Genomic DNA, 16,237 nt, shown 5'->3' with positions numbered 1-16,237 from the left:
TTGTTTTGTCCTTCCCACTCCCACCCCTCTTGTCTCATCCCCCACCCCCCCTTGATGTGCATTGTGTGTAAGCTCTCATATGAGCCTCGACAAGGTGTACAAAAAAAGAAGCTGAGTAATTTTGCAACAAGCTAATCTTTCCTCACCATGAATTAAACTGAAGTTGCTACGTATAATAATAAATGCTACCGTTTGGACCCGCTGCATATTAAGCTCCCATTCCCTGTTCCACTCATTCAATCTTGGAAAGATGGTGTAGATACAGATACGCAACATCAGTACAATTTTAAAACATTTATTGAACAAACAAACAGATTATATGTGCTAGCACAGGAGATTCTGGCAGGCAGATTTACTCCAGGTCTCTCAACATAACCGGAGAATCTTCGTCTTTTTATAGTTTCCAGTGAGACACAGTTTTTATAACTTTCTGACACTGGCGCCAGTTCGCCCGGTCTTGACAATTTCCAGGTGAACCTTATCTTCAGTCTTCTTTGATAGCTCCTGCTTAAATGGTTAGAACACGTATTCAAACCCAGACATAGTAATCGGACAGAATGCAAGAATGACGTCAAATGCCAACTCTAATGGCCATTAAAACAAGTTTCCCTCTTATGGAGGTTAAAAGTCAGTCTACTTCTCCCAAAACTGGGAAGATATATTATCTTGAAGCGACCGGAGCGCCTGTACATTTTATTAAGTCCACATTCCAACTCGTTTGTGTCTTCCATACAAAATTCTCAAGATAGTTCTGCATGGCAGGCAATTCTTCTTGCTATTGAACTTACTGGCAAAGTTCAACCTGTTTACACATTTAATATACAGGTAAACTTTCCATACAGAGGAGAAATATAATTATGTTAATTCCAAATGGATACATACTTAAAACATCATATCATATTTGAGTACATTTATTTCAGGATTAATATATTTTATTTTAATATCAAGTTTTAATCATCAATTTATTTATTTTATCACCCCCAAACCCATCATAATAAAATGTTTCTACAACGGACTTTCAAAACGGGCATTTTTATGATTAAATGGACACAAATTTTTATTCGAAGTAAATTGACTATTAGCTTTCCAACGGAACCATTTTTAGCTCGCCTGTTCGAAGAACAGATAGCTATAGCGATACCCCCGGCGTGAGCGTGAAAATGTTAGTTTTTGGTGCAAGTTATTTCCTTTCTCATGTTTTTTATCGACCACACTATTTTTTACTGATTACATTACAATATACAAATACATACATTGCTTTAAAATTATTTGGATCAGACTTCACTGCAATGCTTTATAAAAAAAATATTATTAGACTAGTCTTTTAAAAACGAAAAACGATAAATGAAAAACAGGTGAGCATTGGGTGGCTTTGACACTACTCTGGTCATTATTCTACTACAGCAGGAACAGCAGCATGAAAGCTTGAGATCCTGCTTCTTTGCACAACGGACGGACGGACGGATGAATTTCCTTTTAGTAACGGTAATACGTGTTCCAGTGTTCCCTCCGGGAATGAAACAATGTATCAATACCTGCTCTCTGTCAGCGATCAGTGGTTAAACCACTTGCACTATTCTCCGTGTATAAGTGAAAAATCGCAGGTTGTCTCCCCATTCTCACTTGGGAGAGGGTACAATGGGAATTATTTTGTGCCCATGACCCTGAACCTGAGTGCATCGAGCACATGTGCAAAATTTGGTGGAGATTGGCCCAGCCGCTGTCAATCTTTGTAATGACCAGACATACGTACACATGTGCAGAGAATTGCCTTCTTTCGGTATGATTCTTTATTTCGTTTCTCAATGCCATTTGTGTATTTTCAGTTACATGTGGCTTGGATAGTTTCTCAAGCAAGATGGATCAACTCGCAGCAATTTGTAAACTCCAGCTGGAACGCCAGTAAGTTCATCATCATAACTGTTTAAGACTGTGTTACATTTCCCAATTTAAGCCTCCAAGAATACTACCGAAGTGAACTTTGACTGTACTACATTGACACTCTGCTCATTTTGCATTAGTTTAAGGTGAGGGTGATATTGAAGATGCTCAAGTTTGGGGTGTGGGATTGGCACTGTTAATTCATAATACTAGTCACGCAAACCTTATTAATAATGGTGTTGAAGTTGAGTAGTCGTTTTAAAAATTCCTTTCACATAACAGAGGTGATCATTGTGACAGCTATCCATAACGACTCCAAAAAAATTGCTGATTTGATGGCGTTGCAGATATCTCAAAATGCTCTGGATTATGTGAATGTTGTTGTCACGTGCGTCATCGACTTAACCGTAACCACGACCGTAGCTTGCATGGAGACCGAACATGACAGAGATCCCTCCGCAGATGACCGAGTTAAATGGAGATGTTTACACATGCAGTTATCATCATCCCTGCATAAAAGCCGTTCTATGGCTACCAATCCATGAAGACCTGCAGAAACTACCAAATATGCGACTCAAGTCATGCAAACCTTTCTGGGGATCTGCAAATGTTTCGAGTCATGCAGGGTTTAACACAAAGGACAAGTGGCACAAATCTCTGGACAGACAACATTGCTAACAAAGAACTGGTGAGTGATCCGACAGAAGAGCCACCAGATTTTGATCTCCCCCGGAAACAGTGGTCTGCGCTCAACGAGATCCTTATTCTCCATGCAAGGACATCACACCACCTTCACAAACGGATTTCCAAAGACAGTTCAGCATGTGACTGTGGTCACCCAGATCAGACTATTCATCACATCATGACCGAGTGTCACCTACAGAAGTTTGATGAAATATTTAGGGCAGTCGACATAACAAACAGTGCTGTGACTTGGCTATCCAACTTAGACTTAGATTTGTGAGCTGTAATTTGTCATATGAAAGTTTGATATCGATCATTCCTTTGGCACCTTTCCAAGTTAAATAGATGAGGAACAAATGATTGAAGGCTTTTGTGAGTGTAATCTCCATTACGCCAAAGATTGCCACCACAGGATGTATGGGGCACACACAGTACTACAAGCCGGTAGGCGACATGGGTGGTCGCCATATAATTGCATACTAGTCATACAGTTTTTGACTGATTGGGCTGAAATTTTTTGACAGAGTTTGATTATAGTGCTCATAAAAGCGTGGAAGCCGATTTTTGATTTTCGAAAAAAATATATATTAAAATATTTTTCGGATTTTTAAAAAAAAATTTTCAAAGTCCCGTTGCTTGGCAATGGTGGCATCCATAGCAATGGTGCTCAAAGCATACAACTAGATCCTGGTATGAACCTACCAGTCAAGTTTCATCAAAATCGGTTGACTCCTCTGGCCTCCAGAGCTGTCCATTACATACATCCAGACAGACGGAAAACCTGAGAATAACGGTAGTCGAGCGACCACCCAATACTATAAGGAAGGGGTGACAACTGAACAAAAGCTAAAGTAAGAAGGATCAAACTTTGCAGCTTCGACAGAGAGCGAGATAGACACGGGGTTTCGTTTTAAAAATACGGCTGCTGGAGTGCCATTTTAGCATCTTTAAGGAGATACCCTGGCCGGGTTACTTCATTTTTACATCCCGATTGGGGTTTGCACATCTTCCGTCACTGCTGGATGCTTCTCTGGCTTCGTCTGTTAGGTGTTTCAGATTCCACGCAATGCCCTACAGTGGCCTGCCCACCAAGCTGCCCGACGACAATTTTCATGGCATTGTGGTGCGAGCCCAACTTCACAATTGACTTGGTGCCCGAAGCAGTACACCAGTTTTTCTCTCCTCATCTCAAAGTCGAGACTTTATTAAATAGGTGATTGGCCAATCCCAGACTATTCCATTTTAGACATCTGTTTAGCACTTGTATGTATTATTATGTGTGGGATTATTTGATGCATTTACGATGGCCATAAAAGCTCGAACGTGTCTGTCGTATCATTTTACTGAAATTAACACATTGTGTTACAAACCCTCTTTATATGCCCATCACAGGTAATATCACGTGTACGAGAGTCTTGAGAATCTGCCGAGTCATGATTTAACTGTCCTGTTATTATTGTGGATGTGTGAAAAGACATTGGTTTATTTGTTAGAATTATTGTGCATTATGGAATGATTTGCCTGCTGTTCCAACGAAGCTTGTTGTAAAAGGGTTTGTTTTTACTTCCTGATGATTTATCAGTTTTGTTGGCTTCGTCCTCTTCTCTTGCAGAAACCGCCTTGTCAAAGGCACAGCTGTGGAGGCAAATAAGGCTGCATTGGATAAGCCTTCAACAGGAGGCAAACTGACTCCAAAGATAATCGGGATCCAACATGCCCATTGTAGTTTGTACAGCTCAAAGATGCAGGCCAAGGAGGGCACCAGTAAACTAAAAGTGTCCAACGGGTCGTGCCCCAGCAGCTTTGCTCCCTCGCAAGTTTTGTTTCTGCAACAGGGTAAAAGACGTGATATTTGCTCCGACGAGCCCCGGGGGCATAAGCAGGCAAAGCAAGATGGATGTCCAGGTCATGGACAACCCTGTACAGAGGTTTGTGCATGACTTTTATTTTATTTTTTAGCTCACCTGTTCGAAGAACAGAGAGCTATTGCGATACCCCCGGCGTGAGCGTGAGCGTGAAAATGTTAACGTTTTTGGTGCAAGTTATTTAGAAGCTTGCCATTCATTTAATATGTGTACTAGGATGCTGATATTTGGCATGGAGGTTCCTTTGGGGTATACTATTGGTGTAGTGAAGTTGAAATTAAAAAATAATTTCCAATGTTTTAAATTTTTGACCTGTTTTGAACGTAACTTTTTCGTAGCACATCAACGTTAAAGTTGTTGGTGCAAGTTATTTTTTTAGAAACTTGCCATTCATTTAATATGTGTACGAGGATGCTGATGTTTGGCATGGAGGTTCCTTTGGGGTATACTATTGGTGTAGTGAAGTTGAAATTAACAAATGTTTTTAAACTTTCAACCTAAGATGGTGTCAAAGCCACCCAATGCTCGCCTGTTTATACTAGGCGCTTGCCATTCATTTAACATGTGTACTTGTTTCCTGATTACAATATACAAATACATATATTGCTTTAAAATTATTTGGATCAGACTTCACTGCAATGCTTTATAAAAAATATTATTAGACTAGTCTTTTAAAAACGATAAATACATAAACAGGTGAGCATTGGGTGGCTTTGACACCAACTCTCTGTACTGGTATTCATGTTGCTTTTAGCAGACTTCCTCTGGCTTCACAGAATTAGGAATTGGGGTTTGTTTAAGGAAAGAAAAAAAATTTTAAAGCAATATTTTGTGAAATTGAAAAAGCATTTTTACATGCTGACTAGTGTCACATGATATTTGCCTTCGTTGACTGTCTGGTTAATCTTATACTGCATAACTTTTATGACATTTCCTCATTGTATTATTGATATAAGAAGTGGAATGGAGGGTTTATTTGGCAAGTGTTGTTGAATATGAAGCACACAGGCGCACTGAGTGTTTCAGTTTATGTCATATGCAAAGTTTGTGTGTCATCATGCACATTTCTGCTGTTAGTTTTCAGGACTTAGTTTACCAATAGTTGCTATTCTGTGAAGAGTAAAGCTGTGGTTCTGGAAACCCACCCACAGTCTCTTATTCTTCTTCTTACTGGTCTTCTCCTTCTCCTTCTTTAACGACCGCTATTATTCCCACATTGTTGTGGGGTTGGGTGGGGGGAGTTTTTGTCCCAGGTCTTTCAAGAAGTGATTGGCCAGGCCTGACGTTCGACAAAGTAGTTGGGGTAGGAAATTGGGATTTGGCCATGGTCCCGGCGATAGGTCACCTCCTCTTGGTGAAGGATACCGTGGGATTTTTAACGTCTACCAACTAATGCCGGCAGACGGGACACCAAGTTTGACGTCCATCCGAGGGACGGCACGCACATTGATGATACACCAGGATGGCAGTTTATCGGTGGGCCGAGATTGAAACCCAGGCTAACAGCTGAGAGGCAAGTGTGCGTACCTCAACGCCATCTGGGTTAAGGCATGCATAAATGCTGTAAAATGTTAAAACCGAATCCCCCCCCCCCTGATCCTGAACCAAAAAACCCAAAACACACACTGTAATATTTATTACCCTTTATTTGAAATGTATATATGAAGGATCATGCATATAAACACGTTTATAACAAAGTTATAGCCTAACAAACAATCAAGCGAGGCCCGGGTCTAAAAAGACCCACAGATGCATTCTAGGGGTACCTCGAGGGGTTAAGCTCCACTGATTGAAAACGTATTTAATTTGGATTGGGAGAAACACACTTGTACATTTTGGAGAAATTTTCTCATCCGTTTTCATCAGATAAATGGCAGACCTACCTATTCTGGACAAGTCTAATCAGTCGGCAGGGGTAGGGAGAGAGGGGTTAACCCATTTTGTCTCCACGGCTAGTAATACTCCCACCATCTGACAGAGTCGGTAAACAATGTGCACAGTGACCCGTACACATGTGAAAATTGCAAGTTGTCGACTCACCCTCCTGGGGGTCAGATGGCGAAGGGGGGGGGGGATTGTATTGTGCACGTAACCTGACTGGGTACCCCAAGCATGTCTGCAAAATTTGGTGGAGATCGACCGAGCCATTTTCAAATGTATAAGTGAACGGGCGTGCAGACGTACAGATACACTGTGTTTCAATATGATGTGCAGCAATCTTTTTCTTCATGCAAACATCTGCTTGCCATGACTTTTGCCAACTTCTGGAACTTACCTCCACACAGTCACAACTTCACTTGCCACGGCACCACCAGTATGGCGATTCGTTTTCCATCCGTCTTACGAGCATTCTTTTTGCGAAATAAATTTTCTCAATTGTTGCGAATTGGGTTTTCCAATCTCAATTTCCCCACCAAAATAAGTTGTTTGACCTGACTCGAATGAATTCTTCTGATAACCTCTGATTTCGTACTTTTTGGGCTTATCCATACCACTGTAATTTCAGTGTCGTTTGCACAAAAATTAGGGATAATTAATCTGTGCATGTAGGCAGGTCTGTAGTTTACACTACACTTTATCCAGGTTCTTCCTGATATTTTGTTTTTTCCTGTTCCTGATAATCATGAAAAATAATTAGTGTGTGCATGCGTGCGCATCCCGACCATAACATCTTTACCATTTGAGCTTTTGTCATCAAATTTTAAACAAACCTTGATTATGAGAATATGAAGAAAAATTCGCAAACGGGTTAAAGTCCCAGTAAGTACAAATATGCCTTACCCAACCCATCCTCCACTGCACAGCGTGAGACGGCTTGTTTTTTTTTGTAATCACTTCCATGTTTTTTTTTTTTTTTTTTTGTTTTTTTTTTTTTTTTTGTATACCTTGGTCGAGGCTCGTATGAGAGCTAACACACAACTCACAGCAAGGAGGCATGAGACAAGAGGGGCGGGAGTGGAAGGGACAAAACATTGGGGAACAGACACAGGTGAACTGTGGAAGGGGGAGGGATGGGGATGGGACGGGGAACATGGCGAGGGGAAGATGGACATTAAAGGGACTTTCAGGAAGGAAAGCAGGAGAATTGAAGGAAGTGGGCTTGGGTGGATTATCGGGGGTAGAAAAGATCGAGGATTTGGATGGGGGAAGATAAGAGGTGGTGGTGAACAGCTGTTTTGAAAGCCTGGAGGGAAGAATGGGAAAGAATAGAGTGAGGAAGTTTATTCCAAAGGCGGGAAAAAAGAGGAATGAAAGAGTGAAGATGAGCAGTGATTCGTGATTTTGGTAGTTTTACCAGAAGGGGGTTGTTGGCGGACCTTGAGCGCCCTGTGGAAATGTGGTTGGGACAAATCACAGAGAGAGCAGGGGGGCAAGGCTGGAGAGGAGTCGGTAGAAGACAGAAAGACCACCGACCAACCTGCGGTGATTGAGTGAGAGGCCCAAAGACTCAGCTTCATTGCGGGAGATGCCAATGATCTTAAAAGCCCTGGTTTCGACAGCGTGAAGTCGAGAAAGGTGGGAGGCAGGAGCACCAGCCCAGAGGGGAGAGCAGTACTCCATCAGGCTACGGACAAAAGCTTTGTAAGTGGTCAGGAGCTCAAGAGGGCCGAGGAAGGACTTTGCACGACGGAGGATTCCCAGTCGGCGACTGGCTTTTGAGGCAAGGTTGGAAATGTGACTTTCCCAGGAAAGGTCATGGCAGATAGTGAGACCCAGAAGCTTGAAAGAAAAGACTTCTTCCAGAGGATTGTTGAGAAAGTGGATGGGGGGGTTTTGTAAACGGTCCTTTCGAAGAGACATAGTGAGAGTGTGAGATTTGTCTGGATTGAAAGACATGTTCCACGTGTTGGACCAGTTTGTGATTTTATCCAGATCTGCAGTGAGCGAAGAAGCTGCTGCTTGCCGGTCTGAGGGATGACAGATGGTACGGCAGAGGGTGGAGTCATCGGCAAAGAGAAATAGAGGATTTTCCAGAGAGTCCGAGAGATCATTGATGAAAACCAGAAAAAGAACAGGGCCCAGAACGCTACCTTGAGGAACTCCAGCCTGCACAGGAAGAGAGGATGAAAGAACTCCATTTAGGGCCACACGTTGACTGCGACAGGAGAGGAAGTCTGCGAGCCATGAGTGGAGATGGCCTTGAATACCATGGGAAGAGAGTTTGGTGAGTAGGGCAGGGTGCCAGACTGTGTCAAAAGCACGTGATATGTCCAGGGATACGGCTCGGATTTCCTGTCTGGCATTGAGGACCTCCATCCATTGATGGGAGAGCAGTAGCAGCATATCTAGGGTAGAGTGACCTGGTCTGAAACCAAATTGATGATTGGAAATCAAGCCATTGGAGAAGAGGAAGGATTTCATGTCTGAAGCGATGATGGATTCCATAACCTTGCTGATGATTGGGAGAAGGCTGATTGGTCTATAGTTACAGGGATCTGTTTTTGCACCTTTTTTATGCAGGGCAGTGATGTTAGCAGATTTCCAAGCAGATGGCAGATGACCTTGGGAAAATGAGAGGGTGAATAGAACAGAGAGAGGGTGAGCAAGAGCAGAAGAGCAGGCTTTGAGGACACGTGGGCTGATGCCGTCTGGACCGGTTGCAGAATCTGACTCGAGGTTTGAAAGCAAGCTCTCCACCTTGTCAGGAGAAAAGGATACAGAGTCCAGGGACAGTTGGGTGCGACTGGGTAAAGTGGGTAGAGATAGTGATGGGTTTGGGACACAAGATTTAGCTGCAAACACCGAGTTTAGACATTCAGCTTTATCACGTGTGGAATCAGCAGTGCGGCCATTTGAGGTAAGGGAGGGGATGGAGGGGGAACATACACCAGAAACAGATTTGATTAAACGCCACCAGGATTTTGAGGAGGGAGAGAGGTTTGAGAGTTCAGACTTGAGATGAGAAAGATGTTGTTTTCTGGCTCTCCTGAGGGTAGCTACACACTTGTTCCGAGCTTTGTGGAAAGAACTGAGATTGCCCTCAGTTGGGTTTGCTTTCCATGAGGCAAAGGCAAGTTGTTTCAGGACAACTGCCTCGCCACAAGCTTCAGTAAACCAAGGGCGGGAGGAAGGGTAAGACAACTGAACACGAGAGGGGATAAATCTGTGCATGAGGGAGAGCAAGTTTCTTTGAAAGAATTCCCAGGATGAGTTGATGTTTGAGAAAGTAGTGATAGGAGACCAGTCTGTAAGTTTGATGGCTGCTCGGAGACCCTGCCAGTCGGCTTGAGTGAAATGCCAGACTCGACGGCGGTGAGGTGGTTCTCTGATAACAGCCAGAGAGATGTCCACTTTAACAAGGACGTGGTCAGAAGAACCAATTGGAGCGAAGGAAGAGCAGCAGATATTGTCAGGGAAATTTGTCAAAATCAGATCCAGAAGAGATGGAGTACCATTGGTTGAGATCCGGGTCGGGAAGTTGACCGATTGAGTCAGTCCCAATGAGTCACAGAAAGCTTTTGCTGATGTCCCATGGCAGGTGAGAGAGGTACCCACACCTAGCCAACTGGCGTGATGACAATTGAAGTCGCCACATAAGAGGAAGAGAGAGTTTGGATGAGAAGATAGAAGATGGTCCATGTTTTCGGAGAGTGAGGTGTAGATGGAGTCATCACTGTTCGGTGGACGGTACAGTACACATATAAACATGAGGTGGGAGTGGAGGGGAAGCCGAAGCCAGAGGTATTCCTGGGGGTGTGGGGGAGTGAGAGCAGTGCAGGGAGAGTGAGGAATAGAGTCTTTGATGAAGAGAGCAACACCTCCACCAGGACGAGGCTCAGGTCTGTCATACCGTAAGAGGGAGTAACCAGGGAGAGATACTTGGGAGTCAGACACGTCTTGGGAGAGGAAAGTTTCTGTTAGGCAGATAATGTCTGATAATGTCAGCCATGTTTGTTTAGTTCATCTGCTTGCATTTTGCGATGCTTTCCTGTTTGCCCTTTGATCAAATTTTCAATAAACTTTCATTTTGAGAATATGGAGAAGACTGGTTAATAAATTTTACTTTTGCTTTTAGCTGCTGTTTTCATCATGTGTGGTCCGAGTACAAAGCGGACACAGACGGGCTTTGCATTTTGAGATGCTTTCTAGTTGTAAATGTGAATTGTACATTTAAAAATCTTTCAGCCTGGAAAGTAAGGATCAGCCTGTTTCATCTCCCATAATGTCATCTCACTGTATTTTTTGACTTGCCTTATTGCTTGAATTGGTTTTAAACGATGTTTGGCACATCCTTAGGTACCAAGATGTGTGCCATTGTCATCAGCTGGGCTTCCTCCTGATCTTCCTGCTTTGTCCCAGCCTGTGCAGCCCAACTCTGTTCAAAGTTCACTGCCCCTTCTTTTGTCCAAACAGTTCATTTGCCTTTCGCCCCCAGCAGGTAGGAACCTTTCCGTCCAGATATATAGCAAATGTGGCTTTTGAATGAAAATCCCGGAGGCTAATTGGAGTCTGATTTTTCTTTGCAGGATCTCACACCATGGCTTTATCTCCGGTTGCCATCCATCAGCTGCAGCCTTTGTCACTATCAAAAACCTTTCCATTGTCCGTGGTAACCCCAATATATCCAGGGCAAGTGGTGACTCTGCAACGAGCTAGTGTTGGTTCTCGGCCTTTGGCGCAAGAACAGGTTTCAAACCTTTCTTCGTCGAGCCCATCACAACCTGGCCAGCCACTCACCTTCATTAGTTTCCAGCAGGTGTGTTTGCGAAACTGTTAACACTTTGTGAGCCATGTAATTTGTTTTTTTGTGACATACTGGGTAGTTTGGTCTGGTCAAAAGGTAACCCTAAACCTCTGCATTATTGTGGGTCATGGTTTGAATAGGTGGGCTTAAACCGAAAATGTATTTTCTTGCGCATGCATTTATGACCCAAACTTTCCACTGGTCTAGAGATCATTGGTTCTCGTTCTCGTAAACATTGGTGAGGGTCGATGGAAAATGATTCCAAAATGGTTATTATAGTTAGTTAAATTATGTTATGAAGAAGAAGATGAGCCACTCCGTTCATGCCTTCAGATGCAGGGCTGCCGAAGCAGCTTTTCCTTGGCTATGGGGCACAGTCCTGGACGGGTTTCTACTCCGATGCAGGGTACTCGAATGGCTCATTCTATTTTCTTTCTGTTTCTGTTTTCTCGCTGTCCCTATCACTCTTTACCTCCACCACCGAAAGTAGACGTAAGTTATGTTTTCACCCCTGTCTGTCTGGCTGTGAGCAGGATATCTCAAAAAAAAAATCTATGGACAGATTCTGACAAAATTTGATGGACAGGTTGGGTGTGTAACAAGGACAAAGTGATTCAATTTTTGGGAAAGTGATTCTTCACCATTGAGAGATGGGGCCAAAATGGATACGTAGCACAATATCTCAAAAAGTTGTGGACACGTTGGGTGTTTTACAATGACAAACTGATTAGATTTTGGTGAAGATCTGTATCCGGATCCAACTTCGAGAATTTTTTAAGTGATTCTTCACCATTGAGAGATAGGGCCAAAAACTATATGTAGCACGATATCTCAAAGTTGTGGACGGATTTGGACGATACTTGGTGGATGAGTTGGGTAGATGACGAGAACAAGCCGATTAAATGTTGGTTAAGGGCCGGATGCAGATCCGGCCTATCATTGAGATAGAAAACGTAAACTGTTCAGCCTGGGTGGAGTTATTCTCTCCACTGAGTGTGGTTTTAGTTTCTCTGTCTCTGTCTCTGTCTCTCTCTCTCGCTTCCTTTCCTTTCCTTCATATGCATGCTAAGTCGGGGTCAGTTACAAGTTTGGCCCCTTAAGTAGAAACGTTTTGGGGAGGCATGACCAATTCACAGATGCGGTGGTGCTCCCTTTAGCCGAGGGAAAGAATTTGTACAGGCTCCTGACAAGAACTCACATTTTTGTCAAAATAAGCTGTGGGATCTTTGTCGTTCACCCGTAATAAATGCTTCCCCAGACTAGTTCTTGTTTGCAACGTCCTTCCTGCAAAACACCGGTCGAACAGGTTTGGCAGGTCTTGATCGAACCCAGACTAGATGGATAGTAGATTGCCTAGAGGTAAGTGAACTACCTTTGAGCCATTCTGTTAGACCCTTACAAATGTATATTATTTCCACAAAAGACAAACCATTTTCTGTAAGTTATTGCACAACATGCCACGTATTTATGTGCGTCCCCCTCATCCATTCCCTCTCCATTTGTTTCTCCCCTTGTATTCTCAAATATTTTGCTTGAATCATCCTTTCTCGAAGTTAATTTATGTTTTTGAATGAATTCCATCATTCGGGGTTTGAATATGTTGCAATCTTCACTCGAGCAACTTAAAATGCTGTTTCTCATAGATTTTACCCACCTTCAACTGAAGTGAATTAAGAGTAAAAAGGGTTCCCAGCTTGTACCCACTCGTGTCTGATTCTCAGCTAAACGTGGAAACCGATATTGTCAAGTTACCCTCGTCTTTGTGAAAGAGCACTTGCCAGATACAAAACTCAAATGTATTCCTTAATAAGAAAATATTACCACAAGTATTGATTGCTGTTGATATCGTCATGGTACTCGATTAACTTGATGACCCCTTTTGCCCTATGTCCCTGAAGAAATTCCCATCAACACCCAGGAACAGGCAGCCAGTTGTGACAGACCAAGTGTTCCATACACCCACCAGCCTCATCTTAAACCTGTCTCCTTCACCTGGTTGCCCAAAACAGTCCACGGCCGTGAGACGAGAGGTGGTTGTTCCTCCACAACGGCGGCTGGACCTGGGTCAAGATTGTTAACATCTGGAACCGAATGCCACACAAGGTCTTGATTGTCAACTCAAGAAATTGTTGACTAAAGATCTCAAAAATCTGACAATTGAACTCAAACTTATTTGCAAATCTAGACTGTTTAGTTCAATCGTCCTATATGCATGTTTTGCCTTTATTGTTTTTATTTTTCTGTGTCTGTCAAAATTGATTCTTACTCTGAGCTAAAACATGAATTGAAGTTAACGAGTGATTATTATATCTGCCATTTAATGGAACCCTTGTTGCAGATATGAAATGTAATTTCCTTTCTTCCAGTAGTTCTTTTATTCTTGTTCTACAAGAGTTAGCATTTACACTTTGTATGCCTGGTGTTGGCTTAATGGTTAGGGAGGTGGGCTTGGGATTTGGGATCCTAGGATCCTGAGTTCAAATACCACTTTGCTGTTGAATTAATACTGGGTGGAGTTGACTCAGCCTGTTATCCTTCCAAAACTGGCAAAATGAGTATCAGCTTGCTGGGATGATTGAGCCATTTTAGTGTCCTGTGTCGCAGTGGCAACCTATCCAGAATTGTGCCCAATACCCAGGAGACTGCTTTGGCAGCACTGATGCTCTGTACAGAGTATGGTCACCATGGATGGATTTACACTTTAGCAACAGCTTGGGATGAGAAATGATACAATTTGCAGATTTACTTGATACTTGAATTTTCCATCGAAGAGTGTTGTGATTAAAAAAAAAAAAAAATTGGGGGGGGGGGGGGATGTTGGGATAAATCTTAAAATGTTGGTGTAATACGAGGATGGGTCAATAAATTATGCCACTTTCCATTCCGGTAACACACACTGGATGATATGCATGCCTGTCTCCATCTAGCAGCGTTGGTTGGCATCCTTGCGTTGTGTGCTCATTGGGCAACTCTAAATCACGTGACCAAGATGACAGTGCCATTGGCGTTATGGCTGTGAGGAACAGTGAGCAGTTATCTGTTTTGTCCGGGTGGAATGTGTGAGTGGAATTTAAATTTTGGGATGAGTGTGTGGACAGTATGGGGCATCATACCTGGACAGAAGAAATGTATACAGGTGTATCGAAAAGCTTACAGAAGGCAGACTGTGTGTGTGTGTGTGTGTGTGTGTGTGTGTGTGTGTGTGTGTGTGTGTGTGTGTGTGTGTGTGTGTGTGTGTGTGTGTGTGTGTGTGTGTGTGTGTGTGTGTGAGATGAGCAGCAGCATCAAAGGAGGTCATGTCCATAAATTACATCTCCCATGTAAACAAACCTATCTGTAGCGGTGGATACATGATGTGAGACAACATCTCCTGTAAAGAAGAAGCTTAGGGTTAACGGTTGGTTGGCAAAATCATGCCGATTGTGTTCTGGGATATGAACGGTTCCCTTTAATTCCATCCCAAGAACAGACTTTGACCAGCTCCACAAATTGTAAAAAGAGATTTGCAAACGTCATCTTGTCTCCTGTCCTGGAGAATGCTTCTGCTGAAGGACAATGTTGGACTTCATACCACCCACATGACAGTAGGTACCATCACCAAAATAAATTTGGAGGTTGTCCCACATCTGCCGTACATCCCAGACTTTTCCGTTTGGGCCCCCGAATGAGGCCCTTTATGACGAGCACTTTGCATGGCACGAGGTGTCAAGAAGGCTGTCCGAGTGTGGCCACGCACCAACTCTAAACGTTCGTATACTGTGTGGATGAGGAAAGCTGACGCTGAGATCGAACAAATCCATCTCACTTCATGGGCATCATGTTGAAAAATGACCAGGAGTCCATCTCCCCATGTGCTTCATAAAAAGCTTCAGATAACAAAGTGGCATAATTTATTGACTCGCACGCATAATCGGCGGATTTGAAATGAATTGAACAAACTGCAGAGAGCACATTTCTCTTTTTATTTGCTCTTAGAAGCTAGCTTCCATTTGCAATACTGACTTAGGCAAACTATTTACTGCTTATGTAGATGTACAAATGGCAGTTACCTGTCCGCAGATTAATTTGTGCTGCATTAAATGTGTACATATGTCTGCATTGACCTTTTTCTTCCCCGGACGTGGCATTTCTGTGATCCTGTGCTGTTTATTTAGCAGGGCGAATGTACATCATTATCGCTCAAAGGTCATGCTTTTGTAAAAGGTCGCCAGTCATGTATAATGAAGTTGCACGAATGGAGACGTAAATATTACGACTGAGACAGGATGGACGTCATGCACAGATGCCAACATTACGTTTCGTGTTGCCAATCCAAAAGGAGCACCCGCTGCTTGGCTCCGCGTCGAAAGAGGTTGTGACCACGAGAATCTATATTGGTGATCAAACTCTACCTTTATTGACAATGCTGGTAAGTTTCCCCCCCCCCCCCACCCATTGTTTCATGGATGTGTGTGTTTCGTCCGAAGATAGCTGCAGCAATGTTTATTGGCTTGTATGGGGTATGGTCTTTCTCCTTCTTGAGAAAGTGCTCCATTTTAGGTTTTTTTTACTCGGTAACCCACTGGTGCAAAGCTTTTGTCTTCAAATTGCATGACCTTGATATGCTCGTTGCTTTAACTTTGCTGAGTTTTCCATGTTTTTAAATCGATAACCACAAGGTAATGAGCATTTGATGTTTTTACCACTCAAATGAATGGAGTTCGTTGAATGCACATGTGAAATCGTTGTTTGGCATGAGCGGTCCACTTGTATCAATAATATGTTCCCTTGCAAGGAACTTCAACACAGAAAGCAATTAAGCCCATCAAGCCTGCACAACGATTGCCAACTTATAGTTGCTTGTCCATGCTCTGTCCTTTTTAAATACTGAGCGTCAAGCAAGGATGCAGCATGTACCATTTTTGAAGTCTTTGGTCTGATTCGTCCGGGGTGTTTGAATCTCCGACCTCCCAGACTCAGAGTGGAACCTCTAACCATTACACCCCCAAGGATGGTCAAAGTTATTTACCGACTTAATTGCCATTCCTGCTGCTGTGGATCACGGTTGAGTTGTACTAACTTTTTCTTGGCATCATTCTTCATATTTTATGGGCCGGCTCATTATATGCATCATGCACATGAA

The 16,237-nt window shown here is 43.0% G+C and overlaps 2 protein-coding genes across 7 annotated transcripts in view; both read left to right on the top strand.

The window, feature by feature from the left end:
- The window catches only part of LOC147032776 (transcription factor E2F8-like), an 80,503-nt gene extending 66,129 nt beyond the window's left edge, over window positions 1-14,374 (top strand). For all 6 annotated transcript variants that reach the window (XM_085870672.1, XM_085870673.1, XM_085870676.1 and 3 more), the window contains 5 exons: window positions 1,827-1,902; window positions 4,178-4,493; window positions 10,668-10,809; window positions 10,898-11,127; window positions 13,014-14,374. In XM_085870672.1, the coding sequence (XP_085726798.1) occupies window positions 1,827-1,902; window positions 4,178-4,493; window positions 10,668-10,809; window positions 10,898-11,127; window positions 13,014-13,193 (944 nt within the window). In that variant the 3' untranslated portion in view covers window positions 13,194-14,374. The remainder of the gene's footprint in view (window positions 1-1,826; window positions 1,903-4,177; window positions 4,494-10,667; window positions 10,810-10,897; window positions 11,128-13,013) is intronic.
- Window positions 14,375-15,236: 862 nt separating this feature from the next.
- The window catches only part of LOC147032775 (cysteine and glycine-rich protein 3-like), a 36,789-nt gene continuing 35,788 nt past the window's right edge, over window positions 15,237-16,237 (top strand). The window contains exon 1 of the mRNA XM_085870677.1: window positions 15,237-15,523. Within this exon, the coding sequence (XP_085726803.1) occupies window positions 15,398-15,523 (126 nt within the window). The 5' untranslated portion in view covers window positions 15,237-15,397. The remainder of the gene's footprint in view (window positions 15,524-16,237) is intronic.

This window comes from Eptatretus burgeri, chromosome 2 (genome assembly GCF_056783735.1).
Source record: "Eptatretus burgeri isolate ZD-2024b chromosome 2, Ebu_testis_v1, whole genome shotgun sequence".
NCBI lineage: Eukaryota > Metazoa > Chordata > Myxini > Myxiniformes > Myxinidae > Eptatretus > Eptatretus burgeri.
This window is presented reverse-complemented; position numbering and strand designations above follow the sequence as displayed.